Source organism: Rutidosis leptorrhynchoides, unplaced genomic scaffold, assembly GCF_046630445.1.
Source record: "Rutidosis leptorrhynchoides isolate AG116_Rl617_1_P2 unplaced genomic scaffold, CSIRO_AGI_Rlap_v1 contig93, whole genome shotgun sequence".
Lineage (NCBI taxonomy): Eukaryota > Viridiplantae > Streptophyta > Magnoliopsida > Asterales > Asteraceae > Rutidosis > Rutidosis leptorrhynchoides.
Genome location: NW_027266886.1, coordinates 19,125 through 39,930, shown reverse-complemented (window position 1 = coordinate 39,930; position 20,806 = coordinate 19,125). Strand labels below are relative to the sequence as shown.

The window sequence follows — 20,806 nt, the reverse complement described above, 5'->3', positions numbered from 1 at the left end:
TTGGTAAGTCTGCCTTTTTAGTAGTTATAATATTTTCATATTTATCATATCTCGAGATATTAGTAAGTATATATATAAATATTCACAGTTAAATATAAATAGATGTGTGTGTTTGTATGTAAAATAGTATGATATTCATTCGAAAAAAATTAAATAAATAATAAGTACTCAATTAATATTAAATATAATTAGAGATTAAAAATAAAATAAAAATTTAGATTGTGTTTGGTCTTTGTGGTCTATCACCGTTAGAATCCTATTATAGTTGTCATGAAATCAGCTTATATTTAGTAAATATTTTTAATATTTTGTTAGAATTAAACTTAATTAATTTTGAAATTATTAGAATTGATGGATATATATATGGGATATGATTTTTTTATACAGATCATATAGCTTAATGGGTTATTAATTGATTTTTCATAGTTATATATGCTTCAATTGGACTGGTATAATTTTAAAAGTGTGTTCCAAAAAGATTATAATGTATTTTGAAAAGTTCTGAAAAGGTTATATAATGACTTTTTTATTGATATATTGGTTTGCATGCATTGAAATCGACATTAGTATGCATTTCATTCATTCTCGGCATTTCATATAGAATTATCGATGGATATTAATTATTGGAACTTCTATTATAATATTAATATTATAGACGACAGAGATCGAACGGGTGACCAGGTGTGAGTCATCTCAGTGCTAAATTTTGATTTTGGGAGGTAAGTACCGTATATAGGATACTATATAATATAACGGTTTTCTAATAAAACCGTTGTCTTAAATATTTTCTTAATGATAATACCATATTATATGATCTGATTTTGGAAACTTGGTTTTAATTGTTATTTGAGGAAATGCGTCATTTCTCTATGTTATTGTCGAAATATATTTGGAAATCTGATTTGATTCACCATGATTTGTGATATTTTATATATATAACATCGACATATGTTGGAAACTTGATTTGAGTTCACATTGATTTTTGAACCGTGATTTGAAGTAAAAATGATTACTTTGAGAAATTCGAGACTTGATTGGATTGGCATATGTGTAAGATACGGCCGTATACCGTGTATAGGACTATCTAGTTTTGTGTCCTGTCACTTGCTATCATTGAGGATAGAGTGACCGATTCGTAACGATGAAGGGCCCACGGTGAGGCCAAAGGTTGCGCACCTAAGCCAAAAGACGTGGTGGCGTGTCGTTACTCGTACCTAGACATGTTCTAGGGAGCACGTGCCATGAAGATTAACCCATGATAAGCGATTGTGATTTTATTGGGATTTGAAATCGAATTTATATTGTGATTTAATTAACTTATCATGAGATCGTATTTTGATGAACTACACTTTGTGAAATTGATATTTTGGGAGTATTCAATATTCTTTCGGTTATATGATAAATCGATTTGTGATTTCACATTTGGTTTCAAAACGGTTTTTATAACTGTTTTGGAGATTACAATTTATTAGAATATGGTTATATTGCTTAGTATATTATATTCGGTAGTTACTGAGTGGCCCCCACTCACCCAAAAATATATATCTCTTTTTCAGAGATTGCAGGACTAGGCTCGGTGTCTTAGTCTCGTTGATTTGAGGACTTATCTCAGAAGCTCTCGATCTTTCTTTTGGTATATCTTCCATGTGCATTAGTCGTCTAGACTTGAAAATTATCCATGTAAATTTTGTATCTAATATAACTCCGTGTTGGTAGAACTTAGTAGTATGACTTGCGATTTTTGGCTTGTGGGATGGCTATGGGCTTAATGTTGTAGTGCCGATTTTTGTTTAAGTCGGAAGTCAATTTGTAATAATTGAACTTTGCTGTTGGTTATATTTGAACGTGGTTTGTATTTTTGAGGCTGGTCGTAGTTTCGAGATTGAGTTGATTACGACGCCGGTTATCACGAGATTTGGATCGTGACAAATATGAAGAAATTAATATGGCTAAAAGAGATATATTATGTTTCAAACATGTTCCACACTCGAGGGCCATTCAAAATTTTCATCTACCAGATATCTACAGCCTATATATTAATTAGTATACTCATAATAATCTCAGAATTTTCACATTTGATTGTCTAAGGTATGTCTTTATTCAGCCTAACTTCATCAAGTGGTTAGCAGCTATACCTTGCAACATGATTAATTTTTCAAGGAATTTAATGGTATTAGATGGAAGGCAACATATATGATCGTTCACAATAAGTGGACCCACATGCATGTCAATTAATCTAACAAATCATCACCACTAGCTATAAGTGGTCACAATCACTTAGAAAGTTTTGATAGTTAGTTGAAAGACAAACACATACGATCCTTCATATACATGTAGGCCCTCGTGAATGAAATATGCAAATACCTTTTCACCACTCACTCTACTAATTATTTTATGGATTTTCCATATATTCTCTGTTCATTTCACCTATATATACATGCAGTCTTTAGCTTCACAAATTAACCAAATCAATTTCTTCACAAGCTTCAACTTCCAAACTAAAAAGAAAAATAAAAACTTCTTTCCATTTGCTTGTTGAAATTTAGTTAAGAAATTTATTCTACACAATGGGTTTTCGTTTGCCTGGACTCTCTAATATTGCAACGCAAAAGCTTAGACGTTCTTCATCAAAGGGAAGGTCCACAGATGTCCCAAAAGGATATCTAGCTGTTTATGTGGGAGAAAGCCAAATGAAGAGAGTTGAGATTCCAATATCATACTTGAACCATCCTAAGTTCCAGAACCTGTTAAGCCACTCTGAGGAAGAATTTGGATTCGATCATCCAATGGGAGGTCTTACGATTCCTTGCAGAGAAGATGTTTTCACTGATCTACTTTCTCGTTTAAATGGATCATCAAGTTGAAGATGATACATTAGACGAATTTTTTTATTGATGTAGAGAGTAGAAGGCTTTTGAAAATTTAATTTGTACAATTGTTAAAGAGTAACATTTTTGGTTGTACAAAAGAGCATCAACTCGAATTAACGAATTACTCCCTCCGTCCCAAATTAAATGTTAATATAGGAGATTTCACACAAACTAATAAAATATATTTTTTAGTTCATTTTCCAAAATAATTGTGATTGTGTAGACTAAAAAATCCTCATGAAGAATATGTGGGTAAAGATGGTGAAGTTAGTGAAGGAGAATACATGAGAGTGAAGATAGTGAAAATGGTGAGGGTATAATGAAAAAAACATAATTAATATTTTTTAAATTTATCAACATTTAATTTGAAACAAAAAATTATATTTATATTAGTATCTAATTTGGGATGGAGAGAGCATTAAATACCGAGAAATACACATTCAGTATCACTTGTTGATCCTAATTAAACAATTTGCGTAAGAAATTATTCGTACTTCTGATCTGTACTACTGTACATTGAAAACCTTTTTTGTAATGTTAGTATTAAGCCAATCAATACGTTTATTTGTGTCACAAGTTACTTAAATGCATGTCCAATTGATATTGAGCAATGAAATTTATAATCCGAAATAAGTTTTTATCGATTAGTATACAAAATTGATGTGTAAATGTTTTAAACAAGTCATGCCCCTAGATAGATTCAAGAGGAAAAAAAAGGGTCATGTCCCTATCCCGTTGGAGGAGTATTTCGAAGGTGGCATTTCAGTTAAGAAAGTCAATATCTCAATCCAAAATTTAGAAATAGGCGCTCCTAAATTCAGATGGGAGAGGGTTCTAAGTACTACTGCTTGGAGCACCGGGTGGGAGCTTACGGAACTTAGTTCCGGCGCACCGTTCTCACGTTTGGTCCTTTATAAAATTAAATTTATAATAATTTAGTCCTCAGTAAAAAATATTGGTGGCACTATGCAATCCCTAAAATTATATTATTATTTTTATTTCAACCTCTAGATTTTACTAATGTTACTTTCGGTCTACTAGAATCAATTTTGATTAATTTAGATTCCTCTTGTTCTGTGTTCCTCATCTACTCTTCTGTTTCTAGCTAGGCCGCAATTATCAGCAAGTCACATTTGTAGCTAAAAGGATCCCAACTATCGATCCGAATTGTATGCAGCTGAAGAGATCCGAGGCCGTATGGTCGATAATGTAAAGTCCCAAGCACTTGCTTATTGGGGTTTGGGCTTCCAGTTAATATAGTCCGTCGAGTTGGACGTTTTAGGCCGAATTCTTGAGCCGTAAAATAAGTCAACTAATTCGAAAATAATAATTGAAATCATGATTTCAATAATTTATTGAACTCATCAACAAAAAAAATCAAAATATAAACATTTTGATAAATTTTGAACTGAAGAATTCAATGAATTCATCAATCATGAGTGGAAAATGAGGACTCGAACCGATTCTGTTTCTGGTCTATCAAGATAACAATATTAAAAAATACTGTACAAATCTGTTGGTACTATTTTTAGCCTAATCTAGGTTGAAGCATCTTTTTGATTGCCACACGTCTACTATAAATAAGAAAACCCTTTGAACACTTGTTCAATCTTCCTATCATTTTGCTTTTAACAATGGCGGCCACTGCAACATCAGCTTCCACCTTCACTCCATCTCTATCCACGCCGTCTTCCTCAACCTCTTCCAACCCAAAATCTTCGTTTTTAGGTTTCAAATTTGGACTTTTCAATGAAATCAAGCCTCTGAAAGCTAGCTCTTGTGGTGGGTCTTCAATGGCTGCTCGTATGATGGTATCTTCCATGCCAGCTACGGTTAAAGCTCCAATGTCACTCGATTTCGAAACCTCTGTTTTCAGGAAGGAGAATATCTCTCTAGCTGGTCACGAAGAGGTATAGCTAATAGCTCAGTTTATCATTGTGGATAGGATAATGGATTGTACAGAAATGAATTTTATGTGTACAGATTAAGTAAATTTAGTATCTTTATTTAATTGAAAGTTCAAATTTGTGGAACTGAGTGAACCCCATTTTGAGTTTTTGTGGTCTGCGAACTAAAGAAGTTAATTTTTTTATACTTTATTTGAATAGAAATGTGGAAGCTTTATCTTTCTTATCAATGTTACTTGTCTCTTTTATAATGGTTGTTGTTCGTAATTCTGTTTGTATCTCTATTTCTAGTACATTGTGAGAGGAGGAAGGGATCTTTTCCCGTTGTTGCCAGAAGCATTCAAGGGAATCAAACAGATTGGTGTTATCGGCTGGGGCTCCCAGGTTGGTTCCATCTATTGTGCTATTCGATCGACATATTATGTCTCTAGTTGATTTACCCTGTTTCGTGTTTCCTTTAACTTGCCTTTATTTTGTAGGGACCTGCACAAGCTCAGAACTTGAGAGATTCTCTTGCTGAAGTAAACTCTGATATTGTGGTCAAGGTTAGTTTATTCATTCTCTATACTTTTTTTATTGACATATATGCCTTTACCTATCCAGTCTGCTTTTTTAATGAAGTGATCAATTGCTTGTCTGAATGGTGTTTGTTTCTTTTATATTCCAGATTGGACTGAGGAAGGGCTCCCGGTCTTTCGCCGAAGCCCGTGGTGCTGGTTTCACTGAGGAGAACGGTACATTAGGTGATATTTGGGAAACTGTTTCAGGCAGTGATCTTGTATTGCTCTTGATTTCTGATGCTGCCCAGGTCAGTCTGTTTTTCACTCTAAACTATTTTCCAGAATTGTGACTGAATCAATAGTGCTCAGTGGACGCTCTTTTTTTATTTTTGCAGGCAGACAATTACGAGAAAGTTTTCTCTCACATGAAGCCTGGTAGTATCCTTGGGCTTTCCCATGGATTTCTCCTTGGCCATTTGCAGTCAATGGGTCTTGATTTCCCGATGGACATTAGTGTGATTGCCGTCTGCCCCAAGGGAATGGGCCCATCTGTTCGGAGATTATATGTTCAAGGGAAAGAAGTTAATGGTGCTGGCATCAACTCCAGTTTTGCTGTCCACCAGGTTTAACTCTCTCTCTTTCTCTCATTTGGACTTGTTTTAAACTTTTAATACACAAATAAGTAAATGGAGGATAATGAATTCTTGTCGTCGTCAGGATGTCGATGGTAGAGCCACCGAAGTCGCGTTAGGATGGTCAGTTGCTCTCGGCTCGCCTTTCACGTTCGCGACGACAATGGAACAAGAATACAAGAGCGACATCTTTGGGGAGAGAGGTATTCTACTTGGAGCAGTTCATGGAATTGTGGAGTCCTTGTTTAGGAGGTACAGACTAAATGGAATGAGCGAGGAAGATGCTTACAAAAACACAGTTGAGTGCATTACAGGAATCATATCCAGGACTATCTCGACAAAGGTCAGGAAAAAGTCTCCTTTTAGTTTATTTTCCTTTGTTTTTGTAAGTACAGATAGTTTAAAAGTAAATTTTTTATAGGGTATGTTGGCTGTATACGACTCATTGACTGAAGACGGGAAGAAGGAATTTGAGATTGCATACAGTGCCTCTTTTTATCCTTGCATGGAGATTTTATATGAGTGTTATGAAGATGTTGCCTCCGGCAGTGAGATTCGGAGTGTCGTCTTGGCTGGTCGTCGCTTTTATGTATGTGTTTTTACCTTATATGAATCTATATTTAGGTTTATGCAATTTCTTATATTCATTTGCCTTCAACTTTTGCTCGCAGGAGAAAGAAGGATTACCAGCATTCCCTATGGGCAACATCGATCAAACACAAATGTGGAAAGTTGGTGAGAAAGTCCGAGCAGCTCGTCCAGCAGGCGACCTTGGACCATTATACCCTTTCACTGCTGGTGTTTATGTCGCATTGATGATGGCACAGGTATATATAAACTAAAAAATTAATTTTGAATACTATTTCGTAGTTTTTTCATAGTAATTGTGAAATTATATATTTTTTTTTTGTCCTTCTAGATTGAGATATTGAGGAAGAAAGGCCATTCATACTCTGAAATTATAAACGAAAGTGTCATAGAATCCGTTGATTCTCTGAATCCTTTCATGCATGCTCGTGGAGTCTCCTTCATGGTGGACAACTGCTCTACGACGGCAAGATTGGGATCGAGGAAGTGGGCCCCACGATTCGACTACATCCTGACTCAGCAAGCTATGGTAGCAGTTGACCAAGGTACTCCACTTAACCGTGATCTGATCAGCAACTTCCTCTCGGATTCCGTGCACGGAGCCATTGAGGTTTGTGCGCAGCTAAGACCTACCGTCGACATCTCCGTTCCAGCAGATGCCGATTTTGTCCGACCAGAGTTGCGCCAGTCCAGCAATTAGAGTGGGTAGAAGTTGGGATAATGAAATATGAGATTTTTATCGATATCTAAGGCTTTGTAATGTATAGTATGGTATGTTTTCTCTTCGTAGTGAACAAAATAACAAAATGAGATAATTGGATGTTGAATGTTGATCTAATACTCTGTATTGGCTTTGGGAATATATCATTGGCTTGCTAAATATTTTTACGTTCTAGCTTCGTCTTGCTCTGTTGGTCATTTGATAATTGTAAATTTCTACGCAAGTATCTTGAAAATGTTTTTTGTGTAGTAATTGAACCAAATTTAAGATCATCAACATTTGATTTGATTCAGAGTTCCTATGAACTCATCAATTTTGATATAATGGTTTTAACAAAATATATTTTTCTCTCCTACCTGGTGAAGTAACAAAATTCCTAAACTTGGTTTCAATCTATCTTACAATATGTTAAAAGCTACTACAATTTACAACTTTCAACTTGATCTGTTCAAGCGACAAATCAGATCGTGACGGACGGATATGGACAAAAAATATAAAATCCATCAAACAAACGGACATATCCGGTCCATTATCGAGAGAAGTCCGCACGGAGCGGACCGGACCGGACGTGTCCAGTCACGGCTGATTGCATAATCGAGGCTCTTGGGGATATCACTATTCCGGATTTCTCTGTTCTTGGACAGCTTGTTTATTCTTTTCCAGGAGAAGCTGATAGTGTAGATGCGCCTCTAATGACTGCACAGGTACTTACTATATATATCCTTTGATTCCCAGGGACGGATTTCATACGTTTCTGCCTTATTCTTGCTCGACTTTTCATGAGATTAGAAGTTTGATAAATTCGAATAATGTATCCAATCAAAAAGTTTCGTTTGAGTGACCATATTTTAAAGTTCTTCTTGACCATCCAAAAATTAGATCCTAGATCCATACCTTCTGATTCCGGTGGAAATTGATAAACACAAATCCTCTGTTTTGTTGAACAGCTTGTATCTTGTTTCTGATCATAATCTATCATCTGGCACGATTTAACTATGTAAGGGTATAATGTTTTAACATTTTGAAACAATTAGGGTATAAGGGGGTAAATCCTCGTCATCTCGAAACAGTGAGGGTAAAATCTCAGTTTTCCCCAATTGCCAATGAAATTTGCAACATATGCTTCTCATTCCTAATTTTATCTAGGTTACAAGATTCGAAGGTGGAGACTTTGTTTTAGGCTTGTCGATCAACCATTCCATGGTGGATGGCATAGCTGGAAAAGAGTTTGTGAATTCTTGGGCTGAAACAGCAGCCAAAGGATGTCTACCACTGACCACTAAACCTTTTCTCGATAGAAGTTTAATCAAACCGCGACAACCACCATGTTGGATCAACTACAAAGTAGATAGTATTAATATCATTGACATTTCAAATCTAGAACGACTCTACAAAGAAGAAAAAAACGCTGACCGAAGCATTTACCTTCGATGCTGCAAAGCTCGCAAAATTAAAGAACCTAGCCATGAAGGATTGTGCAGGATCGGAGGTAGTCACAAACTTTACAGTACTTGCAGCTTTACTTTGGAGGTTAAAAAGCATGGCAATGAAGATGAACCCTGATCAAGTAACTAGGATTCTTTTCCCAGTTGATTTCAGAGCCAGGTTAGAATTGCCCAAAGGGTACTTTGGGAATGCGATCGCATATGCAGAATGTCGTTGCTCTGCTGCTGAATTGACTGAAAAGCCATTTTCGTCCGCAGTGAAGATGGTGCGAGATGCTGTTAAAGGTGTTGATCACGAGTATATCCAGTCATTTATAGATTCATTTGAGAGAAAGGAACGGCCACGTCTTTCTTTAATGGCCACTACGATCATAACTTCCTGACAAGGATTCCTTTCAGGACGTCTGCAGATTTTGGATGGGGGCAGGCCACCCAGTTTGGACCATGCATGTTGTCCCCAGAAAACGCATTGCTTACTCCTTATGGCGGCCAAGAAGAAAACAACAAAGGCATTGTTGCTGTTTTGAGTTTGCCCGTTTCTGCCATGAACATCATGCAAGACCTTATTATGCAATATTAATTTTATGTAAAAGGTTGGGTTTGCAAAATAAATTATATATTACTTTACAAAATAGTAAAAATGGAACAAAGCATTTTTAGGCACTTTATTACTTTTATCTTTTATTATTATTTCTGTCCTAATTAAATGTCATTTTTTTTTATGTAAATTAATTAGGGACGGATGTAGTAGTTGGGTAGAAAATGTAACCAAATTTAAGATCTCCAATATTTGATTTGATTGTGTCTAATTAATAACTCATCATTTTAAAAATAATAACACTTTTGGTATGTCAAAATTTTCAAAACCAACAAACTACAACCTCGCGATTTTCAGCTAATGCTTTTATACAATTCCATTAGTCTTTCTAACAAAATCATATATTTCGTCAAATACTGTCAACGTGGCACAGTTCTCTGTTAAGTAGCTCAGTCAAATCCATATAAGCAAAATATTATATGTTGACTTATAAAAAAAGACACAAGCATCCAAAACATAAAAAATTTCAAAATCCGACAACCACCAACGGAGGCGGCGCCAAACATTATACATATCCGGAATTGTTTCGACAAAATAAACTTTATGATGATATCAAATTTTTCAAAATTAAAAACCGTCTAAACAAATCTAAACTTGAATGTTCGGTCACCACACTTATGAATTAACACCACCATAACAAATCTCCAAAACAAATCTTTAACGTATTAATTAATTCACTATAAAAAGACGTATGAACTAACGTGAAAATTTCTCTTATAAAAGATTTGAGTGTCGTCAGATGTACATTAAGCCTGTATTTAATTAATCCCGATATATTTATTATTGGAGCGCGCTACAGTCTTAGTGTTTGAAACGGAACGGTAAACGGAAATAGAGTAATCGAAAACATGGTTTCCGATTATGGATTAAAGCGCTTAATCATGCGTAATTAACCAAAATCGGTAACGTTGTTACCGATTATGCTATAATTAAGTATAATTAAACAAAATCGGCAACGTTGTTACCGATTATGCCTTGGCTTGTATGATAATTAACCAATGATTAAGCAAAAACGTTAACGATGTTACCGATTTTGCTCTAAGCAAAAACGCTAAGCAAAAACGTTAACGATGTTACCGATTTTGCTCTAAGCAAAAACGGTAACACCGTTTCCGATTTTGATGTCCAAAAAAAAAACTTACGCTATGATTACGCCTTGGCTTGCATGATAATTGGTTCGCCTTGGCTTGCATGATAATTAACCGATGATTAAGCAAAAACGTTAACAATGTTACCGATTTTGCTCTAAGCAAAAACGGTAACACCGTTTCCGATTTTGATGTGCAAAAAAAGAAAAATTACGCTATGATTACGCTATCATGATAATTAGCCAATTATTCCACGCCAACCTCGACAATACTGTTGTGGATTATGCCACATATTTTTTTATTACGCATGTAATTGATTATTACGTAGATTTAATTAGATTTAATTCTTCACGGTTCGCTACAAACTTTTGAATGTTTGTTATATCTGTCGAAACTTTTGAATGTTTGTTGTATCTGTCGAAAGAAATAGAATGTTCGTTGTAATCCATTGAATATTAGTTACTCTCATTTGTTATATAAATACTTCCGCTGAAACGAGAAGCTACATCAATTTCTTTCTATCTTTTTCTTTTAAAAAAATTTCATTCCCTCCTATCTCTATCTCTGTTGAACGAATTTGTCTTTCAATCATTTGAATCTTCCCTTCATTCAATAATTCGTTTGCGAGATGTCTTTTCTTTATTTGAATTTGTATTGGAAGAATTCTTTGCAGTTGGTCGATAATAAATTCATGTGTTACGGTATCGCCGACTCACAATGTTTAATTGACCGTATGATGGGTTACGAAGAATTTTTAGAATTAATGTATAGTAGTATTGGTATTCGTCTGGAAGACTCGGTGCAGTTGTACCTCCAATTTGTATACACGGACGGCAACGGTGAAAGGCAAGCTCCTATAGTAATCCATGATAACGATTCACTATCGTGGATATATCGAATTGCGACAATTAGTCGTGAAGTCTTCATATCCGTCGCTCCAAATCAAACTTCTGCAGAAACATTGGGATACCATAACGACGTACAATCAAGTAGGTCTCGGGTAAACATTTGTGACGAAGAGGACGACGACTGGAGTAGAGAGTGACGATGAAGAATTGTCCGGACTCCCTATGATTGAGTCGGAAGAAGACTGCGAGGAATACGACACTTCGGACGACGAGGAAACATCTGAAGACGAGGATTACATCTAGCCAGCCGTAACACACGAACGACCTACTTATCACGTGTATAGCAATATGGAAGGACCTGACATCGTATCAAATCGCCGCATGACACCTCCACCAGCTAAGTACTCGGGTGATCCTAATTCGATAACGATCGGAACAAATTTTAGCAAGGGCAAGAAAGAGATTAGTGATGCGATAGTAAGGTGGTCTGCCCAAAGGGGAAGAGGCTATTACGTTAAAGAGAGTAACAAGAAAACCTGGGTTGCAGAGTGCCTTACGCGCAAGCATGACTATTCCGTAGAGCGACGTCACGGTATTGATTGCAATTGGAGGATCCGAGTTTCGTTGAACAACGAAACTAATTTTTGGAAAGTGATTTTTAAGACGAAAAGGAGCAATGGACTACGCCAACAGGAAAGGCCGCAGACCACCTTCGTGCAGTCGGTGCGGTAGTTTCGATCATAAAATCACTGGCTGTAAGATTAGTCGACCCCCATCAGACAGAGTCCCGACAAACATGATCTACGACCTATATGGATTGCATGGAAATCCATCTTCCGATGATGATCATCAAGATGACGATTGATAAGATTGCCGTTCATACGAAACCTATAAATAAATGTTATTTGTCTTCATGTTAATTATGTTTATGTTTATGTTCTTAATCAAGTTCCTTTCAATATAAATTGCCTTTCATTTTCAAATAAACATAATCATATACGTACATCCAAAATCACAATTTGAATCGAGACAAGTCACAAAAAACGAAGCAAATTAAAAACATGAAAATAGCCAATAATAGCATGAAGCAACTGATTAATCCCTTATACATTCTTTCCATCGAAAACATATGAATTAGACTCCACGTACAATAAAGTAATAACTTATAATAATAATAATATGCCAAGATCTAATAATCCACGTTATCCATAACATAATCAATTTCAAATATAATGGATAATCTAATATGAAATAACAATATAGGAATACATATTAAATTATATATTATATTTTGGTAGTATTTATGGATAATCTAATATGAAATATAAATAACATGTATATAATACCGATAAAAATCGACATTTGGATTATCGTCACTCTCGGGCTCGGTTTTAAAAAATAACATAACTAATACATTTGAACGGTTTTAAAAACTAACTAATGGTGGCCATGTCCCCCTCTGGCATGTCTAGGATCGGAACAACTTCCGCGTAATCTAGGGGGGTTCCCTCTATTATCACGCACTGGATAACGCTGTCCAGGAATTACCACATTTGGATTATCGTCACTCTCGGGCTCGTACGTTGATTCGGCATGTGTAGACGATCTTGTATATAATCCATAACCTAATTCGGTTGGTGAAACTGTATGAGCTCCGAAACCAACACGGTTAGTAGCGTCGAGTACCGGTGTTTGAAACTGTGGAAAAAGGTTTGCAGCCGGATACTCAGAACTCATGGAATGACGATGCCCGCTTTGAAGAAAATCCCGCTCAATTGGACGGGAAAGACACTGTGGGTCATCTAGCAGCGCAGACACATCTTGAGATGCCGGATAATAACCATATGCCAAAAATTGCGGAGGATTGACTGAAGGGTGTGAACCTGTTGCAAAGAAATCGTATGACAATCCTTCAACGAACCCCTGGGATGTACTTGCTGCGGATTGGTCATGTGGCATCTGCGGAAACCACCTCCGGTGGCGGAGGAGGTGGTGTTCCGGCACAAGGAGGATGGTCGGCTGCGCCTCGATGGGCCCGGCGGTGGCCCGCCCGCTCCCTAGCGTGGGGCAAGTCCTGTGACTGGGACGGATCTACTTGTGTGTATCCCTGATCTAATCCGATTGTCGGATCAGATACCTGTGTTCCCGTAGCCAGAAACGTATCTGTTATTTGTTCTGCCGTCCAATTAGAGTACACATCATTCCGCTGGCCCCTTCTAAATATACTCCTAAGCGTACCTACCTGCAAATAATTTTTAAAAACATAAAATAAGATTTATTACGAATTTAATTCAATAAAAAGATCAGTATAGTATTGATATAATTAAAATATACGTACCACGGATCGTGCTACAGAAGTGTGACCACGGTAACCGGTCGTTCGACGCCTATGACCGGGATCTTCAACGAAGTGGACTGTCCTCCTATTATACCACTCAAAGTAATCATTTTCTACCGTCAGATACCCGACAGCTATCCCGTGGACAACTGTATGTGCCCGCATGTTCCAACGGTCAATGTATGTGGCATGCCTCTCAGCCCAATTCCTACTCTTCCATGACCTCCTCAACGCTTGCAGACGACGTTGGGTTTCTCGATCAAGAATAGGGTCTCCGGGAATAGGCTGCAACCAATCCAAACTGCCGCATGACCCTGTCTGGTTGGTGTGGCTCCACGATATGGTAGTAATGGAGAAGAGTCACAGACCCCCAAATATCACTTCCTGCACGACACCTGTCAGGAAGTATGTGGTGGAGATTGTCGTATGGCGTCCAATCGAACTGAAAGGTATGGAAAATTAAAATTGGCAGTTAAGGACATACAATTATTTTTTGAACTACAAGTAATTAAAGTGACGAATAAAGGATCGAATGATGGGAGCTTACATCGTCGAGGCCCAACCACGACAGCTGATCCCTGATTGCCACAAGGCTGTGGCTAGCCACCTGTGTTTTTTTAAGGTACCTACTCCACCTAATAAAGAAATTACATGTCGATACATTATATTATAGCATTGGGAGATAATAACATGATAAGGATAAGGAATTGAAATGACTTATCCGCGTAAGCTAACCTCGTGGCCAATGGAAGACCATCAATTTGGCGCTACATGACCATAACGAAATTTCGGTCTGATCCTAGCAATCCTCTCCCAAGCCCATGTCTGGATGAGGAGGCCACATGAGTCAATATCTTTAGCCTCAAATTGTGCAGCTGCAGACAATTTGCGGTACGTGTGAGCGAGAAGGGCGCTGCCCCAACTAAGACTGGCACATGCGTGTACGTCCTCAATATGAGTTAGTAGGAACATATCTACATGTGTGTTCCTTTTATCATTGAACAAACACGTCGCAAGCAAATAGGCGACGAAGCATCTTGCCCGCTGCAACGCTTGAATTTGAGTGGCCGGGGCATTTTCGTTAAATGTGAGTATGTGGTCATACAGGCTGTTAAGAGCTACTTTCGACTTCTTTTATCTCTGGAATGAAGCCGAACAACCTTTGACAGAATTCTGGAGGATCCTCGGGTGTCTCATCCGAACCTGTGATTGGATCACCATCAACACGTAGGCCTAACAGGACCTCCACGTCCTGTAACGTAATTGTGGCCTCTCCCATGGAGAAGTGGAATGTGTGCGTCTCCGGCGCCCCCGCTCAACCAACGCCGTTATTAAATGATGGTCATAATGCACTCCACCGATCCTGGTGAACAACCCAAACCCAAGTCTGTCGATTTGTCCTCGGACCGGTGTCCGGACAGTATTCCAAACTTCTAACTAAATCCCAGATAAACCTATCCGCCCTTTTGACAGTCAACCCATCGGCGTACAACGATTCGTCGCGAAATATATGAGCAGATCGGTGGTGGGGCTGCATCCACAGAAGACCGTCCAGTTCAGGTCCCTGCAACACCCACGAAGTTCTCTGGGCCACACCTGATGTAGACGCCTCCATAATCTGTACGAGAATAAATATTACTTATTATTTGAATGAAATACAACCAAAAAATAAATAAGAACTATTAACGTAAGGTATTTAAAAAACATGACACGTTCAGTAGTTACATATTTATAATTAAAGGAAACAAAATTCCATATATAATATATAATATATCAACTAATTAAATACTCCTAATAATCAATAATAATAATCAATACTACAGTAATAAAATGATTTTATCAAAATACATCATTTACAAAATTTTGATTAAAAGAAATATAATGGGAAAATATCGAAACAAGAATTCGGTAAAAAAATTTAATTAATACGTGAATTTCAATTCATACATTAAATATAATAACATGTAACAATCTATAAAATTAAAATATGATAAAAATTCATATACAATGTATCAACTAATTACATACTCTTAACAATCAATATTACATTCATAAAATCATTTATGAAAAACATACCATATACAACATTTTGATTAAAATAAATTTAATCGAAACAAAAAAATATAATAACTACGTGAATTTCAATTCATACATTAAATATAATACCATGTAATAATTACTTACAAATCATAAATAAAAATATAGAAAGAAAAAGAAATGATACCTTAATAATATAAAGAATTGTGTAGAAAAATTATACAGAGGCTTGTGATTTCGGAAGAGAAAGGAAAGTGATACAGAGATTATAAGGAAAGAGTAGTGAAGAGAATTGTGAAGGAAGAGAATTGTGAAGGAGACTCTCTTATAAATACAGAAATGAAAGAGACGAAGGGTATTTGTAGGAGATGGAACCGGCAGGTTATCCAAAGAAAATCTATTGCATGTAACGGGGCGTCGACAGGTGGTGATTTTGCATGTAACGGGACGATTCACAAGCCCCACCGCCTTACACAGCCAATGGAAATTGCGGAAGTGATGGGAGAGTTGACTACGAAAACCGAAAACACAGTTTCCGATTATGCAGCAAAAACAGAGCAAGACCACCTCCTTCACAGCCAATTACACGGCTGGTCAACTGACACGGTCAACTGACACACCTCCACGCAGCCAATCAATCAAATACACTGCCACAAACCAAAATCGATAAATTTGTTTTCGGTTTTGAAAAAGCTAAAATCGTAAACATGGTTTACGATTATGTATAAAAATCGGCCAATCACAACAAACCAAACCAAGCAAAATCGGAAACGATGTTGACGATTTTGTGTAGTCCAAAAATCAGCCAATCACAACAAACCAAACCAAGCAAAATCGGAAACGGTGGTGACGATTTTGTGTGGAACCAAAATCCGGAACCATGTTTCCGATTATGCAGTGTAATCATTGTGTAATGATGTGTTTAGTAATGTAATTCGTTTCCATTGTTACCGATTATGAGTTGATTAAGTGTGTAATCCCGATACTAAGTAAAGTCGGAAACAATGTTCCCGATATTCCTATTACTCTCCACTACCCAATAACGACCACAATACCTGTTCACATTTATATTCAAACCATATTTATATATTTAACTGTTTATTATTGAGTTATGCCGTATGGGGACCGAAACTATCTCTAGTCAACTACGTACTATTTTTAATTTTTTTTATAGAATTATTAATAGCAACTAGCCACGTGCAATTTTAAATCTGGTACCTTGGATTTTTTTTTTTTTAGAATTAAGATATTTTATATTTTCTGGATCCCTTTCCTTCTTTAAATATCAAAAGGTATTGCTTTTTTTTTTTCCTTATAAAGGAGGAGGAGATTATTATTAGAAATTTATGTATTGCTAACTAATCAAAAAAGAAAAAGCATTGGTAGCTATGGCACACGAAGTGGAAAGTTACTCATGAATTCCAAGTCGCTCCCCCACTAGGCTCCCTACCAACTACAATAGTCCAACCACTCACTTTCTTCGACCTTCGTTTGCTATTTCTCACTCATAGGCAAACCATGAGACCACTCTTCTTCTACGCTTACCCCCATAATCTTGACCACTTCACTCAAATAACCGTCCCTTCACTTATATCTTCTCTCTCGCAAACTCTAAAACTATTTTATCCTTTTGCTTCGAAACTCATCCTCTCTCCGCCACCACAAAAGCCGTACGTTCTCTTCACCGAAGGGGATTCTGTTTCTTTCACCGTTGCTTATTGTTCAGATTATGATTTTGATTACCTCGTAAGCGATGAGACAAAACCTGTTAGTGTTTTGCGCCAGTTTGCTCCGAGGCTGCCCCCACCGCAAGTGTCTCCTGACGGATCGAGTGTGGAATCTCTTCAGGCAATCCAAGTAACGCTGTTTCCAAATAAGGGTATCTGCATTGGCGTTGGTTCCAGGCATGTTGTAGCAGATGGGATGTCCTTTAACAACTTCTTTCAGTCCTGGACCTCGATCTGCCGATCCAATGGTGTGGTTGACAGTCATTTGATACCTTCTTTTAACAGAGAAGCAATTGAAGATCCTTATGATCTCGAGCATCTTATGTTGCAGAAGTGGCAAGATTATTACTCAAGCTTCGAAGAATGTGATATGGATAACCTTTTCACAGATAGAGTCAGATCAACTTTTTTGATCAGCCGAAGCCAAATTGAGAAACTAAAAAAATATTTCTCATGCTTCTTAAATAATTTATCTTCATTTGTTGTAACATGTTCATTCATATGGGTATGCTTGTTAAAATCGCTAGAAGAAAGCAGTGATGATGATGCCAATGACAAGGCATGCTGTCTTTCCGTTCCAACAAATTGTCGCAATAGACTTGGTTTGCCTGCAACATATTTTGGAAATTGCATAGTATCAACCTATGTGGTGGCTAATAGAAGTGAGCTAGTGGGGCATAATGGGTTTATTGTTGCAGCAAGAGCTATCATAAACAACCTAAAAGAACTCGAGAGGCAAGGACCCCAGAGAGGGCTACAAAGGTGGGTCACTGCGGACGAAGAGCAATTTTCTTCGCTATTCGAAGTTTTTGGGTCTCCTAAATTTGCCGGCCAATACAGGGAAGATTTTGGCTGGGGGTTCCCAAATAAGGCATTCACACTTCATTCTGATTCACTAAATTCTTTAAGTTTGCGTAGATGTAAGGATGATGAAGGTGGGATTCAGATTGGGTTGGAACTTAAGAGGGCCGAAATGGATGCTTTTACTAAACACTTTTATCAAGGCTTGAAAAAATCATTCTTATGAATAATAATTCAGCCAGACTCTTCTGTTCCCTTATTACTATACTAGCTAGTTGTAGTCTTAATTTCTTTGAATTAATTTGTTTCAAGTTAGTACATAGTACAGTTAATTTAATTTCTTCTGTTTCCTTATGCTCGTGGAGGTCTCCTTCATGATGGACAACTGCTCGATGACGGCAAGATTGGGATCAAGGAAGGTGCTCCACTTAACCATGATCTGATCAGCAACTTCCTCTTTGATTCCGTGCACAGGCCATTGAGGTTTGTGCGCAGCTGATCTCCATTCCAGCAGATGCCGATTATGTCCGACCAGAGTTGCTCCAGTCCAGCAATTAGAGCGAGTAGAAGTTGAGATTATGTAATGTGAGATTTTAATCGATATTTAATGTTTTGTATTGTAGACAGTATGGTATGTTAATTGGATGTTTAATGTTGATGTAATACAATGGCTTCGGAATATATATCATTGTCTTGTTAAATATTTTGATGTTCTAGCTTCTTTTCAATATTAAGAATATTCTTGAATATTATATGTTGGACGTTTGATAATAGAAAATTTCTGCAGAAGTATGATGAAAATGTTTTTTATGTAGTAACTGAACCAAATTTAAGATCATCAACATTTGATTTGATTCAGTATTCCTATAACTCATTAATGTAGATACAATTTGTAGAACAAAAAAATATTTTCCCTAGCTCTCCTAGCTGCTGAAATAACAAATCAATTTGGTTGTTTATGTACCTTTTTGTGACTATCACCCATTATGAGTTTTGGCATGGAATATACAGAGTTGGCAAATTTTTTGCTAGTCATTTTTCTTCCATAAACTTCAAGAATGTAGTAGTACAATTTTATTAAAAAAAGAAAAAGAAAAAAAGACTTCACTTTATATTTCAAATTGACTATTCAATTTATTGAATTTTAATTTTGACTATTATAATTTTTGTGATTCATTTTCCAATTATCCGACACTGAATTTCATTCTAGAGATTAATTAAAAAAGAAATAGAAGTGCGGTCCAAAAAATCCTCTGCGACTCTTGGAAATAGAAGTGCTGTCTAAAAAATCTCTGACGAGTCTTGGTAGTTCCATTAGGATTTATTTCATATTGATAGGATAAAAAATATGATAAAGATATGAATAGTGATTAAAATAAAATTATGTTATTATATATTTAGATTCGACAGGATAAGACGAGCAGGATAAGCTATTAATTACTAAAATTTCCTCCTGACTAAAACAATGCTGTTGATCAAACGAGAATTGCAAACTAAGCTTCAATACTTCATTTATAAATATAATTATTGTTTTCAAACCATTTTAACCAACTCATTGTCATGATAAAAAAGTAAAAACAATGATCAAAGACATAAATTTATAAGTTAACCTAATTTAAAATCATGCAATATTCATATTCAGCAGCACAAAATTCTGACTCAAATAAATTTATTTATTTTTGAGAATCTGATTCAAAAATTGAAGTCTTAAAACATGAAATGTAAAATTCCATACAAATAAAAACAAGTGAAGTCATACAAATCCACAATCTTCCACGTTTCCGAGAGGCGTTAACGGATTTCTCATGTGCCGGATACACAACTTCTAAAGGATGGAAGGCAATAAATAGATTCATGATCTCATCCAGCCGAATGAAGCTACCTTATAGGAATATATTCATAGTCAATTACATTTATTTTTCCAAATATATTGGACAGTGAGTAGCACAAATATGAATCCAAGTATTTCCCAGAGCCGGAAAGGTTTGATCCTTCAAGATATGGAGAAGGAAACAACAGCTTCATTCTGGCGTACACATATATCCATTCGGAGGAGGATCTCGAATGTGCCCTGGCAAAGAGTATGCTTGCTTAAAACTTGAAGCCTTCACGCCTTCCAATAAAGCATGGACCCCGTAACCAATATATCTTCTCTCAGCATCCAAATCTTTTGTCCACCATAGTAGAAAGCAATCAAGCATCTAGATTTCATGATTGTCGACAGAAGCAACTCGAATGCCTGATACATAGAAGAAACAAAGTAATATCATTAGTTGTTTCCAAATGAGATACTATAAAATTGGATAGATCAAACAACCATCTAAGGCTGAGACTAAAAAGTAACACTATGACTGATCACTTAGCTACTTCATTACTCATTTCCAAACTGATGCTAATGACTGATCACTTTAGCTCTACACCGACAAAATGAAGCAACAGTGACGATAAGATGTTCGTATGAAAAATCTGAGCAGACATTATCTGGTATATACTACATATAATAGAAATGAGATAACCCAACAATTTTTCACCAGGAATTGATTATTTCAGTACACTAGAAATAAGTACCTAAACTACAAAGCTTCCGAAAGACAATCACAAGACAAGCATACAAGAGACCTTGAGCAAGACAAATCTCGAGACGGATAAAAACAAATAATCCAATAAAAATGAGCCAAGAAAAAGACAAACCCCAGTTTCGATCTG

The 20,806-nt window shown here is 36.5% G+C and overlaps 3 protein-coding genes across 3 annotated transcripts; all 3 read left to right on the top strand.

Moving 5' to 3' along the window:
- The first annotated feature begins 2,567 nt into the window (after positions 1–2,567).
- LOC139885286 (auxin-induced protein 15A-like) lies at positions 2,568–2,864 on the top strand. The gene has a single exon (XM_071869208.1). It carries the CDS (start codon positions 2,568–2,570, stop codon positions 2,862–2,864), a length of 297 nt encoding a protein of 98 aa, XP_071725309.1.
- Positions 2,865–4,504: 1,640 nt separating this feature from the next.
- Positions 4,505–7,197, top strand: LOC139885297 (ketol-acid reductoisomerase, chloroplastic-like). The gene is made up of 9 exons (XM_071869218.1): positions 4,505–4,780; positions 5,069–5,161; positions 5,257–5,322; positions 5,445–5,585; positions 5,673–5,900; positions 5,995–6,252; positions 6,331–6,498; positions 6,581–6,736; positions 6,829–7,197. Exons 1-9 carry the CDS (start codon positions 4,505–4,507, stop codon positions 7,195–7,197), a joined length of 1,755 nt encoding a protein of 584 aa, XP_071725319.1.
- Positions 7,198–17,090: 9,893 nt separating this feature from the next.
- On the top strand, positions 17,091–18,326 carry LOC139885285 (coumaroyl-CoA:anthocyanidin 3-O-glucoside-6''-O-coumaroyltransferase 2-like). Its single transcript, XM_071869207.1, has one exon. It carries the CDS (start codon positions 17,091–17,093, stop codon positions 18,324–18,326), a length of 1,236 nt encoding a protein of 411 aa, XP_071725308.1.
- The last annotated feature ends 2,480 nt before the right edge of the window (positions 18,327–20,806 follow it).

What these genes read in the sequence shown, in the direction of transcription:
- LOC139885286 (XM_071869208.1), top strand. Translation starts at nt 2,568, where the DNA reads ATGGGTTTTCGTTTGCCTGGACTCTCTAATATTGCAACGCAAAAGCTT.
- LOC139885297 (XM_071869218.1), top strand. Translation starts at nt 4,505, where the DNA reads ATGGCGGCCACTGCAACATCAGCTTCCACCTTCACTCCATCTCTATCC. An exon ending in CCAGTTTTGCTGTCCACCAG is followed by an intron (nt 5,901 to 5,994) that starts GTTTAACTCTCT and finishes TGTCGTCGTCAG; the next exon opens with GATGTCGATGGTAGAGCCAC. An exon ending in TCGCATTGATGATGGCACAG is followed by an intron (nt 6,737 to 6,828) that starts GTATATATAAAC and finishes TTGTCCTTCTAG; the next exon opens with ATTGAGATATTGAGGAAGAA.
- LOC139885285 (XM_071869207.1), top strand. Translation starts at nt 17,091, where the DNA reads ATGAGACCACTCTTCTTCTACGCTTACCCCCATAATCTTGACCACTTC.